Source organism: Acanthisitta chloris, unplaced genomic scaffold, assembly GCF_000695815.1.
Source record: "Acanthisitta chloris isolate BGI_N310 unplaced genomic scaffold, ASM69581v1 scaffold21320, whole genome shotgun sequence".
Classification (NCBI taxonomy): domain Eukaryota; kingdom Metazoa; phylum Chordata; class Aves; order Passeriformes; family Acanthisittidae; genus Acanthisitta; species Acanthisitta chloris.
In genome coordinates this window covers 1-15,838 of record NW_008650205.1, presented here as the reverse complement: position 1 = coordinate 15,838, position 15,838 = coordinate 1, and the positions used below count along the sequence as shown (strand labels likewise).

Below are 15,838 nucleotides of genomic sequence, written 5' to 3'. Positions count from 1 at the left end.
TGTCTGTGCCTTGCTATTGACAAGTTTATCTTGGAGTTTGACTAGCACTTTTCAACTTGTGATATAAGCCAGGGCAGTGGTGTCAGATATAGGCATGGGGCAGGGGGGACAAACTGTTGATACACAGGAGTCAGAAGGGCAGCTTGAAAAGTTTTCTCTTGCTTGATCAGCAGATACAAAAGCTTTTCCTAACATTTCTCACTTTTTGTCTTACTGCGGAGGACAGGGCATTATTTCTCTTAATTTCAAGAAATAAACACATAGGTCACCGATTAACAGGGAGAGGCAGGGCTTTTATAAACACTTTTACCTTTGCAGCCATTATTTATAATTTTGGCTTGGAATAGCACTACATTTTGGAATGTGGGGTTAACTAGAAACGGCTGGCACTGGAATGACACTCATCTCTGTCCTTTGCATGTTCGTATAACTGAAGGCTTGATCTTGCCCTGTTGCTGGGGTAGAACAGTATTCCCATGGGAAGTGTCTGGGGCTCTGAGCAAGAGTGGCAGTTGAGAGCACTGATCTGCTCAGGTGAGACTTTGGAGGGACCTACCCCTCATTTTCAAATGAATGTGAAGTGAAAGTTGATTTCAAGTCCAAGCTGGTAAATACCAAGTTTTATGATTTGTTCTTTATTGTGTAGGAAATGAGAGGCATGCATGGTGTTAGGGTAATCTGTTGAGGGGGGTGTTATTTTTTTTAAAAAATTTATTTCATCTGGATTCAAGAGAAATCCCCAAACTGTTTATGTTACAAATTTGGGATTAGGAAACTTCCATGAAAGTTTATCTTTGGCAAGTGCAGCATCTCGCTGACAGCAGTAGCTGGTTGTGAGTACTCCAGTGGCTGTCCTGTCTCCCTGCTGGGCCATCTATGGGCTTCTGGGAAAAGGTAGGCGTTTCTCCTGGAGGTCTGTAAGGAGCAAATATTGTCAGGTTCCCATTATTATTGCTATTCTTTTGGCATGTGCCTTCATTTTCCTATAGATGAGGAAGACAAATGGCCTCTGCCCTTGCCTCCTGTTTTTGCATAGCTCCTGGATTTTTTTATGATGTCTCTCTTCTGTTTCACCTTTTATGTTCTTTTCTCCTTGTCCTTTATTAAAACAAACATTTTTTTTCCCCAGAGAAGTCAGTTGTGTCTGGAAGGAATTCTTGTTACTTAGACAGCAAATCCTAATGGATATGTGAATTTCTGCCTTCTGCAAAGTACACTCAGCACCCTTTCATATGTCTGTGAGGCTTTCCTTGCTGCTCTTCTGGGGTGCCTCCTGTCTTTTGCTCCCTGCTTTCTCCACGTCTCCTCACTTGCCAAAAGGATAAATACTGCTATTAGAGCTCCACTGACTTGGCTGGCTGAACTGAGCACTAGGTGCAGAGAAGCCAAGGTTAGTAAATGGGCTATTTTCTGAGCTTGCAGCTCTGTCAAATGGAGTAGCAGGTGGAAAGCTGTCATCTTTCAAGGAGTTATTCTGCATCTAGTGCTGTGATCATGTGTGTGGTTGAGGGACAGCCCAGTGCAACATGCCCAGCTCATGCAGCCTCTGCTCTATAGCTCACCCCATTGGTCTGAAATCAGTCCCTATTGCAATAAAAGTAAAATTCCTTTATTTTTTTTCTCTTCAATGAAAAGAAAGTATTTTCCTAATAGCTTGCAAGCCAGTAAGTATGATTTTAAAAATAAAATAGCCAAAGTAGGCAGGTGTGATGTTGACTTTGTTCAACTTGCAAAAAGCCATATAGTTGAAACTTCTCAAATACAGATAGTTGAGAAGCGTCCTTGAATTTAGCAAGTACTTTGTGAACTGTCAGCATACCCAGCACTATTTGTAGCATGTCACTGAAATAAAAATACTAGGAGACAAATCTTAGAAAATGTAGCACAACAGTAAAATACCATAAGGTCCTTTGGAAAGTTTGTTGGTACTCTTGTCACATTTTCAGTCCCAAATAACAATTGCTCTCACCTGTCCAGGGCTTTTAGGATTGTGCTTTTTCTAAGTGCAGTATTTGTTTTGTGCTTGGTTTCATTTCAATTGATCTCTTTGTTCCAAGGCTTCAGCAGCTTTTTGCCTTCCCCGTATTTGAGACTCTGTAAAATCCCCTAAGAATGTGTTTTGCACTGTAAGGGTTTTATTAAGTATCTTCAGTTCAGACTACAGTCTTCCAGTGTTGTATGTGACTTTCAGGCCCTGTTTCTGTTGATTCAAAAGTAAAACTTCCACTGCTAACAGTGGTATTTCTAAACTCTTTCTTTGGCAGCCAAAACGAGCTGAGCAGAAAAAAACGTGGTCTAAATTAGTATTTGGAAAATGCTCCATGTCTGAACAAGGTCAGTGACTTGTTGAGAGGAGTGGAGGGGGAAGGTTTCCAGACAAGAGTGACTGGAATTTGTATAGGAAGGAGTACTTTGTTTGCAATGGACCTTCATATTTCTAAACACAAGGTTGCTGGTCCAAAGTGATTTGCCATGTGATGACGCTTGTTTAGGAAAAGATCAGAAGATACCACATGCTTGAATTGATTAAATCTGTTTGTCAGTGATCAGTTATGATCATAGAAGCCATTTAAACTTCATTGGTGAGGTGAGTTCGCTCTTCAGTTTTAGGATGGCTTGACTAGGGGAAGTGGCAGTGAAAACTAGTAGTTTGTCTAAGCTGGTAGAAGTTAGGTCCTTCGCCCTCCTAGGATTTGGCTGGCACCTTCGCAGAGTGAGATTTTCCCCTTCATGGTATTTAGTTTGGAGTTGGCCTGCTGCTGCCCTGAAGGGCAGTCCAGATGAGTACTTGGCTAGTTCAGTGCCTGTTCAGTGCCCTGATGTGCACTTTGAAATCCTTGGCTGATGTGACGTCTTTGTCTCAGCTTTGCAAGTGGAACTGCTCATACAAACATCTTGGCTGATGACTCTACATATTCCTTGTAGCAGGTTTGAAGGGTGCCTGTGCATGGGGACAGGTGACTCCATTGTTCTAATTTGCCTCTGTGAACAACTCTATAGGTTTTTAGTATGTTCTTGTGTTTATTGTACTGTTAGGAGCTGAATTCTGCTGTGTGTGAATATGTCTCTACATAGGCATCAGCATAGGCTGTTTGTTCTTGGCTATGTGTTGTTTCTTCATGGCTTGTGGGTGCTAGGTATTAGCTCCATTGCCCCCAAAGAACTGGAGATTTTTTTGGTCTCTTTGTTGTGTGAAACTAGTCTTCATGGATGTTTTGGCATAAAGTTCAAAGAAAAGAATGCCAAAACCAGAGAGTCTAAATGTCAGAGTCTCACTTTTGTTGGGATGGAAAAGCAACATCTGGAGAAAAGGAAGTGTTTTCAGTCCTGAAAACCCTAATACACATGTACACACCACACACACAGACACAGAGTTCTTCTCTGAGCCTCTTCATCAGAGATTCCTCATGAATTGCATTACAAGAAACAGCTTTATTTGTTGGGCTGGCATCTTTGAAGTCTGTCAAGCCAGCTTTTGCTAATAAAGACCTTGCCTTCACAGAAAGGCACAGGCAGGGTATGTCCGCATAACACTATTTCTGGAGTTGCAAGAGTCCCTGAGCTGTTTTGGGACATGACTCTTAATTTGTTTCCTAAGAAAGCAAAGCTTATGTTCCAGTGCTGTTTGCTGACAGTTTTAGCCTTGCCCTATAAGATTTGAATCTACCTGACTGTTTTAACAAAATTTGACAGAGGAGAAGAGGTAGCAAAGATGTGTGAATCTTAGAGGTTTCACAGAAGCCAGCATCACAGGAAGCCCCTCTTAATGCTGCTCTGGAAAAAAACTGTGGCGTGCCCTATGCATTTGATCAGCATCAGAGCATCCATGCAGATGTGCAGCCTTGAGGGACAAATACAGAAGGAAAGTTGCTGCTTTATGGTCCACTGCTGCAGAACTGGGGGATTTGTGTGTGTGTTGGCAGGGCTCCCCCACTTCTGTCCCATGCCAAAGCAGTGTATTATTGGCAAAACTATTACATGTGGATCAAATGAGGGGCAATATAAAAGAAATTACAGAACAAACCAGAAGCCAACTAGTGGGAAGGGTTTAGGTTTTCAATCTGGCCTTCTGCAATGTCTGTAGTCTCTGGTACATACCTGTGCTGTATACATCTGAATAGTGCCTATGCCCAAAGCAGTGCTGTGGTAGTGACTTGCAGCCAACAAGAAATTCAGCCAAATAGCATTGGCAAAAATGTGTAACCACACTTACTGAACAGTTTTTCCTCGTGTTATAAGGAGATGCAAAACCATTTGTGTATTCAAACAGAAGCAGAGCTGGTTATTTCTAGGTATGTTAATAGCTTATGTGTCAAATAAACTAAACTTGGCAAACCAGGCAGCCTTCAGTGTAAGTAAATGAGTGAGTGGTGCAGGGCTAAGTGGTCTTCAAACTTACTGCAGAGCAGAAATGGAAACTGAGTTAAGTAGAGTCTCTTTTTGCTAAATGACCTGGCCACAGCTGAGGATGCTGGCACTAGTGCTTGCTGGCCTCTGTTCTTCTGTCTACCTTCTCAGTATATAGAATCAAGCATGAGTGTAATCGACGGTAGGAATTGGAATACCATTATTAATTGTGTTCACATTATCTCCTTACTGCTAGCTGGCAGGCAGACTTCAAGAGCTGGCCCAGAGAATGTGTTCAGTTCCCATTCCTGACTAAAGAGCTGGTGAATTACTGAATCCTGCCAATAAGTCATTCCACGGTAGCTCCCATTTCCTTCTGTCAGGCAGCACTTCAGAGTCTCAGCAAAGTGCCAGATACTGCAGAGAATAATCCTATAAGGGCATGGGGAAAAGAATACCAAATTAGCTTGAGGTGCATGGTATTCTTCCTAAGCACTGTTGTCCTGGGAATGCAGGGAAAGGATTTGAAAGCATGCAATAGGAGAATGCAAACTGGCCATGTGTTAAGAAGGTAACAAACTATAACTGTGTGTGAAGAATGTCTTTGTAGCTGTTTGTGATTTCCTCAGAACTAGTTCTCTGGGAAGAATGTAATTTTGGCCCTTCTCAGATTTGACACTAAAGGTAAAAGAACCTATATTCTGGTGAAATTCAAGTGGGGAAATCCAAGCAAATAAAAGGCTAGTTTCCTATAGTATAGCTTTGTTGCAGCCATTTGATACACAGCTAGGATTCTTGACCTCATTTATTGATGAAATTGGCTTGTGTATGTGAAGTACAAGCTTACATGTAAACTTTTAATTGATTTTGGTGTAACATTTGCAGGCTTAACTACTGTTAGTTTCCTTGGGAAGGCAGAATTTAGCTGTGTAACTTGCAGCATGCTTGTATGCTATCCTCTGAAAAAGGATAATACAGACATGCAGAATGTTGTGTATGCACACATATGTGCTATCACTTGGCTTGTTTCCAACAGTGTTTTTGTTTTTCTTCATTGTTCATCTTCTTGGAGAGGATCACAGCTCTGTGTGTTCAGAATGACTGATGTAAAGGGTGTTGTTTACTTCACCTTCCCCCATCTAAATATTGAATGTCTTCCCTAATCCAATCTATGCTGGCTGGAAGAAAGCCTGGGTGCCTAGGGTATGATTCATCTCATCTGCCTTGGAGAGATGCTCTGAGGTGATGCCTGTGAGACATCTCTAGTTAGGTCGGGATGGGTCCCTCTCTGGATTTGCCAGTCTCCCCACCTAGAGCCTGTAGCCACCAAGCGTATGCTGACTGGGTAGGCTGAGTCAGCTGTGCTGGATTGTGTAAGGCAGGAAAGACAGGGCTATGCATTGTTATCTTCAAATGGCACTAATGAAGATGGGAAGGCTTTCAATTTAGGGCTTAGTCCTGAGCTCCAGCTAACAGTCAAGGTTTCCATTGACTCAAAACAGTTAGTACATCCTTTGAAATAAATTTTTTTTTCAAGTGAATCTGGGAGTTGGGAGCTTGTGAACAGTTTCTGAGAGAAGCTGATCTAGATTATAATTAAAGGGGGATTTGTACATTGCTGACATAAATAATATTGGGGTTTATATGTTGCTTAGGTAATTAGAACTTCATAGTGTCAAACCCACATGGTTTCAACAGGGAAAATTTTGTTACTTTACTCTTTTGAGGTTTTGTTGTCTTTTTTTAATGTTTATTAGAAGCTCACAAAAAATGTAGGCAAGGTGAGTAAAGTGTCAGACTTTGCTAGGTTTTTAATTATTTCATTAGAAATAAAATTTTTTTGGCTAGAATGTAATGGTGGGAAAAGAACAAAGTGTAATGAAAATTCAACATGTGTGGGCATGAGGGATAACTAAGCTGGATTGTTAGTGTCTTCCTTGTGAATCTTTAATTTTCCCATGGTGAACTGAATTGGAATAGATGCACAGAAACATAAGGCCAGCAACTGAAGTAATTCTGACCTCTTTCTGTTTGTGCTGAGCACATAGAGCAATGTTGTATGTCTGATCTAGCACTAAAAATTTGTTGCTGTGCTCCTTCTGCTTAGTCTGCTTTATGCCTTTATGCTTTATGCTGAAAGCCTTTTGAAGTCTATGGGTCATTTTCTTTTCTTCATATTGTATGTTGTTTATAAATGAATTAGCTTCTTAGCTAATCTGTCACAAATTTAATTATGGTGCACAATCACAAGGGACTTGATTTTTCCTGATACCAAGCAAGGAACTTTATTGAATAAGGAAAACAATTGTGTATTTAATTCCAGTTTGGTCTTTCTCTGTTTCACTGTGGAGCTACTCCAGTCTTTTATTTATAAAAGATCAAAGAAAAATGTACCTGGATAAAAAGAGTCGTTGTGTGTGTCTTCCTTGACCACAAGAGTATGCAACACCCTGGAAGTGATGGAAATTATATTTTTCACACTTGACAGAAGAAGAATTATATTCGAGCATCTTGGATTGTTTCTCCATACTAGACCACCACCTTTAAGACAAGGAGAGTCTTGTTATAGCTTTTTTAATCTAATCTTCTGTATTATCTTCTTCCTGAAGTCTTTGCACTTGGACATGAGCCTCTGGATGTTGATATTCCTGCTCTGTACATAGACATGTTGTTGAGAGAGGTTCATCTGTGCCCAACAGCACTTTCTTGCTGCTACTTTTTCTAACCCCTGTTTTATTTGCTTGATTCCAAGGCCATTTTGTTACAGTTTTTGTGATGACAGGTTTGGAATTACTCCTTCCCTCACTTTGCTAACAGTATACCTACAGCTACACTTTTTCCCTCTGTAGCTTGCTCTATAACATTCTTTAGGTAGGGATGGTTTTGGGTACTAGTAAATACCACAGTATTCACTTTGCATTAGGTTCAGGATTTGCTAGACCTTTGTACAGATGTTATATAGGTAATATTCTGTGTGAGCATTAGTAGGTGAGAGAGGCTTGGTGGAAGTTGTGCTGCTGTTTTCCCCTATCCTACAGAAGGTGCTTTCTTTAGTTATTTAGGCAAGTGTTTTCTCTGCAAACATGGTCCCTTCCCCAGTCCTAAACTATTTGTTGAATTGTGTTAGTGATCTCTGGGATCGTCAGCTACATCTGACTATCCTGATGGGAGAGGTACTCAACAGTTTAAAGCCAGGAATCAGTACTAGTTTTGCTCCTGGTGAACATGATGGCAAGTTTATGTACCTGAATGTCCAGGTGCAGGATTTCCAAGGGCATTAAACCACAAGCTATTCCATCTTCCTCTTCTTTCACTCTCATTCTTGCTCTATTATTTTCCATCTTAAAAAAAACAAAGTAGCATAAGTGGTATATGCCACAGAAATATGTTTGTCACACTACATCACTTTGAACTGCATAAGATCAAAGAAAATCAGTGCTTTGATAACTTGATTTGAAAGGGTTGTAGAAATAGCCATCATTATGAATCACAACAGACAGGAATGGAAGAGATGGTGATTTTCAAATAGCAAAGCTTGTAAGGTAGGGGAAAATGCAAGGTGGGTGCCAATGCCCTGTTCTCATCTAAAAAACCCAACTACACCACTGTTATGTAGCTTTGCAGAATATGATTTCTTGAGGATATGAAGAGGAATACTCTGTGTAAAGAATGTGTTTCTGAGGAACAAGGAAACAAACATGGGCTCAGGAAAAGGCTGTAACAAGGGAGAAAGCTATGTGTACTGCTTGGATGGGAATTTCTTCCACCTTCTCTTCTTCATAAAACCACTTCTCCTGAAGATGAAGGGCACCCAAGATTGCTTGCTGAGACCCTCCTCACCCCAGAAACCTTCAGGTTTTATGGATTGGATATAGGGAGGAGGAGATAAGCTCCCCAGTGCTTCTGTGCTTTGTCATTCCTCTCCTGAGAAAACTCTCTGTGGACTAGAATGAGCTTTTGGCTATAGGAGGCTGCAAGAAATTAGGCCTTGAAGTGGTGACTTCTCAACTGCAAACATTTTACTTTAGGATGTTGGCAATTCAAATTGGACTTTAGTTTATTCTTGCCTTGAGTCTAACAGATAGGAGTTGGCGCATTAAGACAAACTAGCAGCTTGTGGAGTGGCAGGGAATGCACAGTGGTAGCTAGGTGAAATCAGTGTGTCCCACTCATCCGCAGATAAGTAAGCTAGTGTTGGCTACTGGGGAATGTTTATAAAGGTTTCAGTGACATTGAATTAGGAGATTTCATTCACAGTCAGACACAGCTTTATGAGTAGTACTGGTCCAAGCACAGTGAGCTCGAAGATGCAGGTATTTAGTAGTCTCTTTTTCATCCAGTATGAGGTCATGACTGTATGTAATGAAAGCTCAAGTTGGAGCTATTTGATGTATACAGACAGATGCTTCAGTGTTTTTCAATGATAGGAAATTCAGAGGTGAATAGTAAGGAGAAAGATTCAGACCCTTCACTTTTAGCCAGGCTGGCACAGAACAATGTACTGCACTGACATGTTGCTAACAAACATCCTCCCTGAGGGCTTGTTCCCGTTTAGCTTGGGAAAGGGGAATGCCTTCTTAGATTTCATCTTGCTCTGCGAGGAGTTGGCATATTTCTCTGTTTCCTTTACAGAGGGAAACAGATTTACCGCTGTTGTGCTTTTAAAAACATGGGCTTCATAGCAACAGTGTGTGTACTTTCCGCATACATCTCTCATGGCTACTAGTCAGGTGAATGTCATGTCTGATGAACAGGACTGGTATTTCATGTCTCATCAGCTGTTTGAAACCTTCACCTTTATGTATTAATGCATTTTAAAAACTGAAAAATACAGTTCTGTATGCACTACATAGCACTGACACTGGGCTTACTACCAGGTGTGCCAGCTGACTTCATCTGTAACAGCATAGTGGAGCCAGGACTGCGTGGAAACTCGTTTAACTGACCACTGAGGAAAATGCTTTTGTTGAGAAAGGAAAAGAACAGGAGAGAAAAGACAGGAAAATACATGCCTTGCACTGAGGGAAACAGGAAGTTGTTGGCTTGTAAGTTCTGATCCTGAGCCACAGTCATAGGTCATCTTTTTTTTTTTTTAACACACTGCTGAATAACTTGAATTTACTCTACTCTTATAAAAGGGATGCTTTCATTCCTTCTACCCTAAAAATATTACTTTGTGAAAAGTGCTGCCAATATTTACCATAAAACATTTCTACAGTGATGATAGTTTACTGTCATGATGTTTGGGTTTTCTGTTTGATTATTAGCTGAGATCACATTTTTCCATTATCCATGTTGAGTTACACCACTTGAGATATATGTTTATACTTATGCTCTGTTCTTATGAATGGTAAAGGAGGAGACATTATCATAATTATCTCTTTCATCAACTGACCTGTTTATATCATTTGGCTTTTTCAAGAAACTGCATATCCTCTCTTCAAAAAAAGAAAGGGAAGGGGAAGAGGGATATGGAGACAGGACATGTCCCACACTGATTCACTTGATAGTGCATATTGTGGAGAATCAGTGCCCTAATAGCTCTGGAGTGTGGAAGAGGAAGGAATTAGCTAATTGTGTTGGTTATATTATTCCAATTATTTTGATTAGAGCAGAAGAGACAAGGTAGCATCAGTCGATGCAGGGAAGGAGGAGTTTGATTTATGTCTAGAGAAGATGAGCTGCAATCTCTCCTCAAATCAGAATAACTTGCTGGGGAGAAAAGATGCCGTGAGTGGGAGAAGTTACATAATCACACTAAATTAAATATTGACAAAAGCAGTCAGTCAGTTCACTTCTATCTGAAAAACTCTGTTTAACCAATACTTTTGCTGTAAAAGTGATGCACAAAGATTCTGCTAATCAGTATTTCTAACCAGCTGCAGCAAAGACCATCAGCACAGGCTGGAGCAGAGCTCTGGTCCTATGGCTGTAGCTGTAAATGTCATATGGGGACATTAGCATCTGAAGGAAAAGCAGAAATACTCTCATGTGTGCTGTGTCAAAGAGGTGTTGTTAACTACCACAGACATCTCGTTGTATCTTATCCAAACATTTTTAGCCCTGCATCCTGAGCAGGTTGTATAATATGACTGTGCTGTCTGTCTTCAACAATCCACTCTAATATTATTTGAACCTATTGGCTCATTTTAGTCACTGTTGAAAGAGAGAGGTGTCAAGTACATTGAGTTTTTATGTGTTTTGTGAAAACAGGTGGTCAGGTGAAGGAGAGCTCTGCATTAGTTCTTTCCAACTAAAGCAGCAGCTTTTGAATACATTTCCCTCAGGGACTCCACGCAAGAGGGCATGGGAAAAGGCAAGAGATGCAACTGTGAAAAAAGTATCAGGTAGACCTCAGACCTTGTAAGGCACAGGGTAATCCAATCATAAGGGAAAAAACCTGCAGAAAACTGAGCTGTGTCACTACCACTAGTTGAGGAACCACTCATTCTCAATGGGGCTGCTGCTCACAGTTATTATTCATGGTGTGACTGTGGATTGCCCTGGCTGTGCTAATGCTGTGGCTAAATCCTACCTGCCAAGTCAGCATCCCTTCTGGCTGTCAGCAGGAGCTGGCTTGCACTCCTCCAGGCAGGCAGTGCTGGCCCATTCTGTTGTGGGGAAAATGGGAGCTCTCTGGAGCAAGCACACAGTACGTCTGTGGTCTGGTGTTTTCTGTCTAAGCTTCAGGGCATCGTTTTCAGATAGCCATGGCTTTTAAACACCCGGTGTCTCAAAGTAAGTCTTCTGCCTTTGTTTCTTGAGAAATGCTAAGTGTCCTTTGCTGTCTGAAGTCTTTGTCACAGATGGCCAAGTCAGTGTGTGCTTTTTCAGTGCTAGTCCAACAATGCTGATACTTATTCCTCTGTTTTTTTAGGGAATGAGAAACGTCTCATTGATAAAATAAATAAATAAAATTTCAAAAGGGTCTCAGATGGAGGAATAATTACTTTTCTGACTCCATTCTGAGAGTGTACCTCTGGCATGATGTACAAACCCAGACTTTTCTCCCTCTCTCTTCTCTAGGCTGTCAGCGCTCCATAGGTTTGTCCAATGGGAAAGCCAAGGTGTGCAGCTACAGTGGATGGTATTACTGCAGCACCTGCCATGTGGATGACAGCTTCCTCATCCCTGCACGGCTGGTTCATAACTGGGACACTTCCAAATACAAGGTAATCACCCTGCAGATTGGTTTGCTAGCAAGTGAAGTGAATTGCTCTTTAGATAGAAACACAGACATTGCAACAGGCTGAAGGTTACAGGCACTGACTGCTAATACTGTCTTCTTTGTCCCTCATGTCAGAATGAGCCATGCTCACTCAGCAAGACAGATATCTTCATCACAGTTTCCTTAGCCAGGCCTAGGGTGTTCCTCCACAGGGGCAGCCATGCCCCTCTTTCTTGGTGGCATCATTTTCGTCATTGCTTATCTGCTTGTTCAAGAGACAGACTGCAGGTATTGGGGGCTTGAGGAGTAGCTGATTCATGAGTGATAGGGACTGCTTAGTGATGAATGCTGAATTGTGGAAATGCCCACAGGAAACTGGTTTACCCAGACATAATGTTTGTAAGGCCTGGTATGTCCTGTCTCTTGGCATAAGCATTTTGAGGACACTAGGTGGACGTTGCTATAGCACTTGATTGGACCAGGCAGACAAAAGTAACATGAAGAGAAAATTCTGCAGTTGTTCACTTGCCACATGAGAGCTTTTCTAAAACTTCCAAAATCTGCTATTTGCTGCTGCCTCAGTTGCTAGATAGGGGCAACTGATTACATGCCTCAAAGCATTATACCAGCTAACAGTGTTGTTTTGCCATCATAGGCAGGATATGCTGAAAAAATAACAAACTCATAAGGAATCCAGTCCATGCTACAGCTTCAGACCTAGCAGACAGTGTTAGGAGAGGTTGTTTGATGTTTTGTGTCTGCGAATATTATTATTATGTGCTATTTGAAAAGGAAAAAAATAAGCAGTAAATGCCCTATTAGAGGCAAAGCAGGTCTCTCTTGAAGAAAATTTGTTGGATGGGGAAATTATTAAAAGGTAGCCAGAGCCTGCCATCAGGAAAATGATAATCTTGCACCATGAAATGCAATGCTCTTCAGAGTTATAAAGCTTCTATATGTGGAGACAAAAAGCTCATGCCTAGAAACTGGGAAGAAAATATTAAAAAGTTCTTTTTTGGATGCTTTTACTCAAAGGACTAAACTTGCTAGCTCACCATACTATAGGTAGTCCTGATATGAGGCTAGAGAATGGTAGGGCAAAGACCTTATATCAAGCTGTTAGTAATACTGCCAAGAAAATAAATTAGGGTTTTTTCCTAAACCTGCAGGGTAAAAACTGCTCTGTGCTGTTTCCTGTGGTTTTGGTATAGGCAGCTGAGGCACAAAAGAAAAAGGGACTTTCAAGCTTAAGCATTCATTGAAAACTTAATGTATTGTCATCTCACTATGCTAGTGAGAAGTTTCATTTTGCACTTTTTGTACACAGGCAGAACAGGCATGAAGTGGCTTGGGAACACAAGCAAATTCTGTGCAGATACTTTACCAGTCTTTGTGCCAAAGTGCTAGAGAGGTGAATTTAAGAAAGGAACACAATCCCATAGGTAGGAAAACACTTATAGCATCCCCAACTATTAGAGAAGAAATTAAGACAGGCAAGGAAGATGAAGAGGACATCATCTTCCACAGTGGCAGTGTGACAGCTGAGTTGAGGTGACTGGTTGGATCTCCTCAACTCCATCCCATCCATGTATAGCATTAAAATAACAAATAGTTCTTGTTACTTTAATGAAATCTTCGGGGTTTCTCTGCAATTCTTTTTTATTCCTGTCTGTGCTATACCTCCATGGGAGCTAAGCATTGCTCTTCTGAGATAGAGTGTATATTTGTCTGCAGTTTCATATCCTCGTCACCTTTTTCCATTCAGAGATAAGGTCTGGTGTTTATTTCTTCTGTATGGTCTAAAAGACAACTTATTGTTGGCTGCTCTACTTACTAGTTGAAATGAAACTGCATAGTTCCTTAGTAGTGTATTGAGTAAATGTGCAATCCCAAGTGCCAGTACAGGCTGAGCGGAGAAAGGATTGAGACTGTGAATAACCTGGTCTGGTGGAAGGTGACCCTGCCCATGGCAGGGGTGTGGAAGTAGATAATCTTTAAGGTCCCTTCCAACCCTTAACATTCTATGATTCTCTGATTTGGCAAAAGCAGATATCTTGTGTCACTTCCTTGAAGGGATCCTGGTAGTAATAATTTTTTTGGCTTTATTTTTAAAGGAAGATCACTTAATTTGTCAGCATTTCACCTCCCATAATTGGCCAGTGTGCCCACACAAAGATGTGCAGCAACATCCCAAAATTAAGACAAACAGAGCTTCTCCTAAACACACAGCCCTGTCCCTCATAGCAATTTCTGAAAGTGGAGCTTCTGCAGTGGAAACTTGCTCCTGGCAGCACTTGTAGCACACCCCAGAGAGGTCCTGCAGGAAATAAGCACATACCACACTTGATGGTCAGAACTGAAAAAGGGCTGCATTCTTCAAAAGCTTGTGTTTCACACAATCTGAAATGTGCCTGCCAATCCACCAAATGGAAGCAAAATTGAAAGAATAGTTTGAAAACCTACACTCCTTCCCAGTACCACCTTTTCCCTGACTCCTCAGGGGTTTCTGGGGTCTGTCCTATCTGTTTCTGGCAAAATAAGCACCAGTAGGTACTTGACACAAGCTTTTACGGTGTAATTGGGCATGTTTCTCTTTATGTTTCATGGACTCGACATCTGAGCAGCAGCTGTAAACTGTTACATCAATTAAGTAAGTTTTGAAATGGAGAGGTTCTTGTCTGCTATTGGCAGCACAGGTTGTGGAAGAACAGAAGCAGTAAAAATCTGGAGGTTGTCAAAAAACAGCAGTACACTTAACACTTGAAAGCACATGGGTTGGAAAAGAAAAATCCTCTTGGCTGCAATAAAAGCTCCTTGAAAGGACTTGGCAGTTAGGCGTGTTTCTTCTGTCACAGCCAAAGCAGCAGCTTAGTCCCCACGTTCGCTTTTTCCCTGTCTCCTTACTGTTTTCATATTTATGTTTATGTGAAGGGAAAAAAGAGGCAATCTTGTGAACACCTTTGCTTGCTTTTACTTAGGCCAACTGGTTTCCCTGTTTGCACGCAAAACCCACTAAGTATTGCAGTTTGGTTCAGGTGCCTTTCAGCCTGCACAAAATGCCAGACAAACATAGCAAGAAATGAACTCCTGTGCCAAGAGGCTTCAAGGGAGGTTGACTTCTGGTAAATTGAATTCTGAACTGTAAGCTTGCAGGCTCTAGAAAGGAAAGGCCTAGAAATGTTAGCATCTATCCTTGTATGATATTTCAAGCTAAAACTCTGTTGCACTTTGCATCTTCTCACTCCTTCTGGCTGATTTAATAGGATTGTCTTGTTTGTCCAGTAAAATTCAGGACCATGAGTATGCTAGGACATATGCTAGAATATTGGCTGGCGGTAACCTGAATTACTGTGACTGCCTTGACTCTTCCCATTTTAGGACTGCATTTCAGATTCTTGTAACTTCACTATTGTTGGCAATGTGAGTTAATGTTTTACAAGATGTGTGTGCCTGTGTCAGGCATGCAGAGCAAACTGACACCTCTCTGTCAGCCAGTGATGCTGGGTAAAGCCACTTTTCCTGCAATCAGCACTCCACAGGTACATTGTATTAGCAAGGAGAGAGAAAGGTTTGCTTTGCTCTTCTCTGAAAGGCTGCATTCAGACCATGCTGCACCAGAGCCACACAGGAATACTTGTCATCATAGTGCACATCTATGTCAAAGTCACTCAGGGGACCTCAATTCTGGAACCTGAATGTGCATAAGTCCATGGGTCCTGATGAGATTCATCTTCAGGTCCTGAGGGAACTGGCCGATGAAGTTGCTAAGCCACTATCTGTAATTTTCCTGAAATCCTGGCAATCAGGTGAAGTCCCTGATGACTGGAAAAAGGGAAATATAACCCCCATTTTCAAAAAAGGGAAAGCAGAAGAACCATGGAACTATCGACCAGTCATTCTCGCCTCTGTGCCTGGCAAGATCATGGAGCAGATTCTCCTGGAAGCTATGCTTAGGCACATGATAAGCAAAGAGGTGATTGGTAACAACCAACATGGCTTTACCCAGGGGCAAGTCATGCCTGATGAATTTGGTGGCCTTCTATGATGGGGCCATAGAATTTGTGGATGGGGCAGAGCAACTGATATCATCTACTTGGATTTATGCAAGGCGTTTGACATTGTCCTGCACAACATCCTTGCCTCTAAATTGGAGAGACATGGATTTGATGGGTGGATCACTCACTGGATAAAGAACTGGCTGATGGTGGCACATAGAGAGCTGTGGTCAGTGGCTCATTGTCCACGTGGAGGGCAGTGACAAGTGGTGTCCCTTAGGGGTTGGTGCTGGGACCAATGCTGTTCAATATCTTTGTCGGCGACATG

General features: G+C 41.6%; 1 protein-coding gene across 1 annotated transcript in view; it reads left to right on the top strand.

Moving 5' to 3' along the window:
- Positions 1-11,519, top strand: part of PLEKHM3 (pleckstrin homology domain containing, family M, member 3) — a gene marked incomplete at its 3' end in the record, with an annotated part of 28,263 nt that extends 16,744 nt beyond the window's left edge. The window contains exon 3 of the mRNA XM_009084124.1: positions 11,374-11,519. Coding sequence (XP_009082372.1) covers positions 11,374-11,519 — 146 coding nt within the window. The remainder of the gene's footprint in view (positions 1-11,373) is intronic.
- Between the last annotated feature and the right edge of the window lie 4,319 nt (positions 11,520-15,838).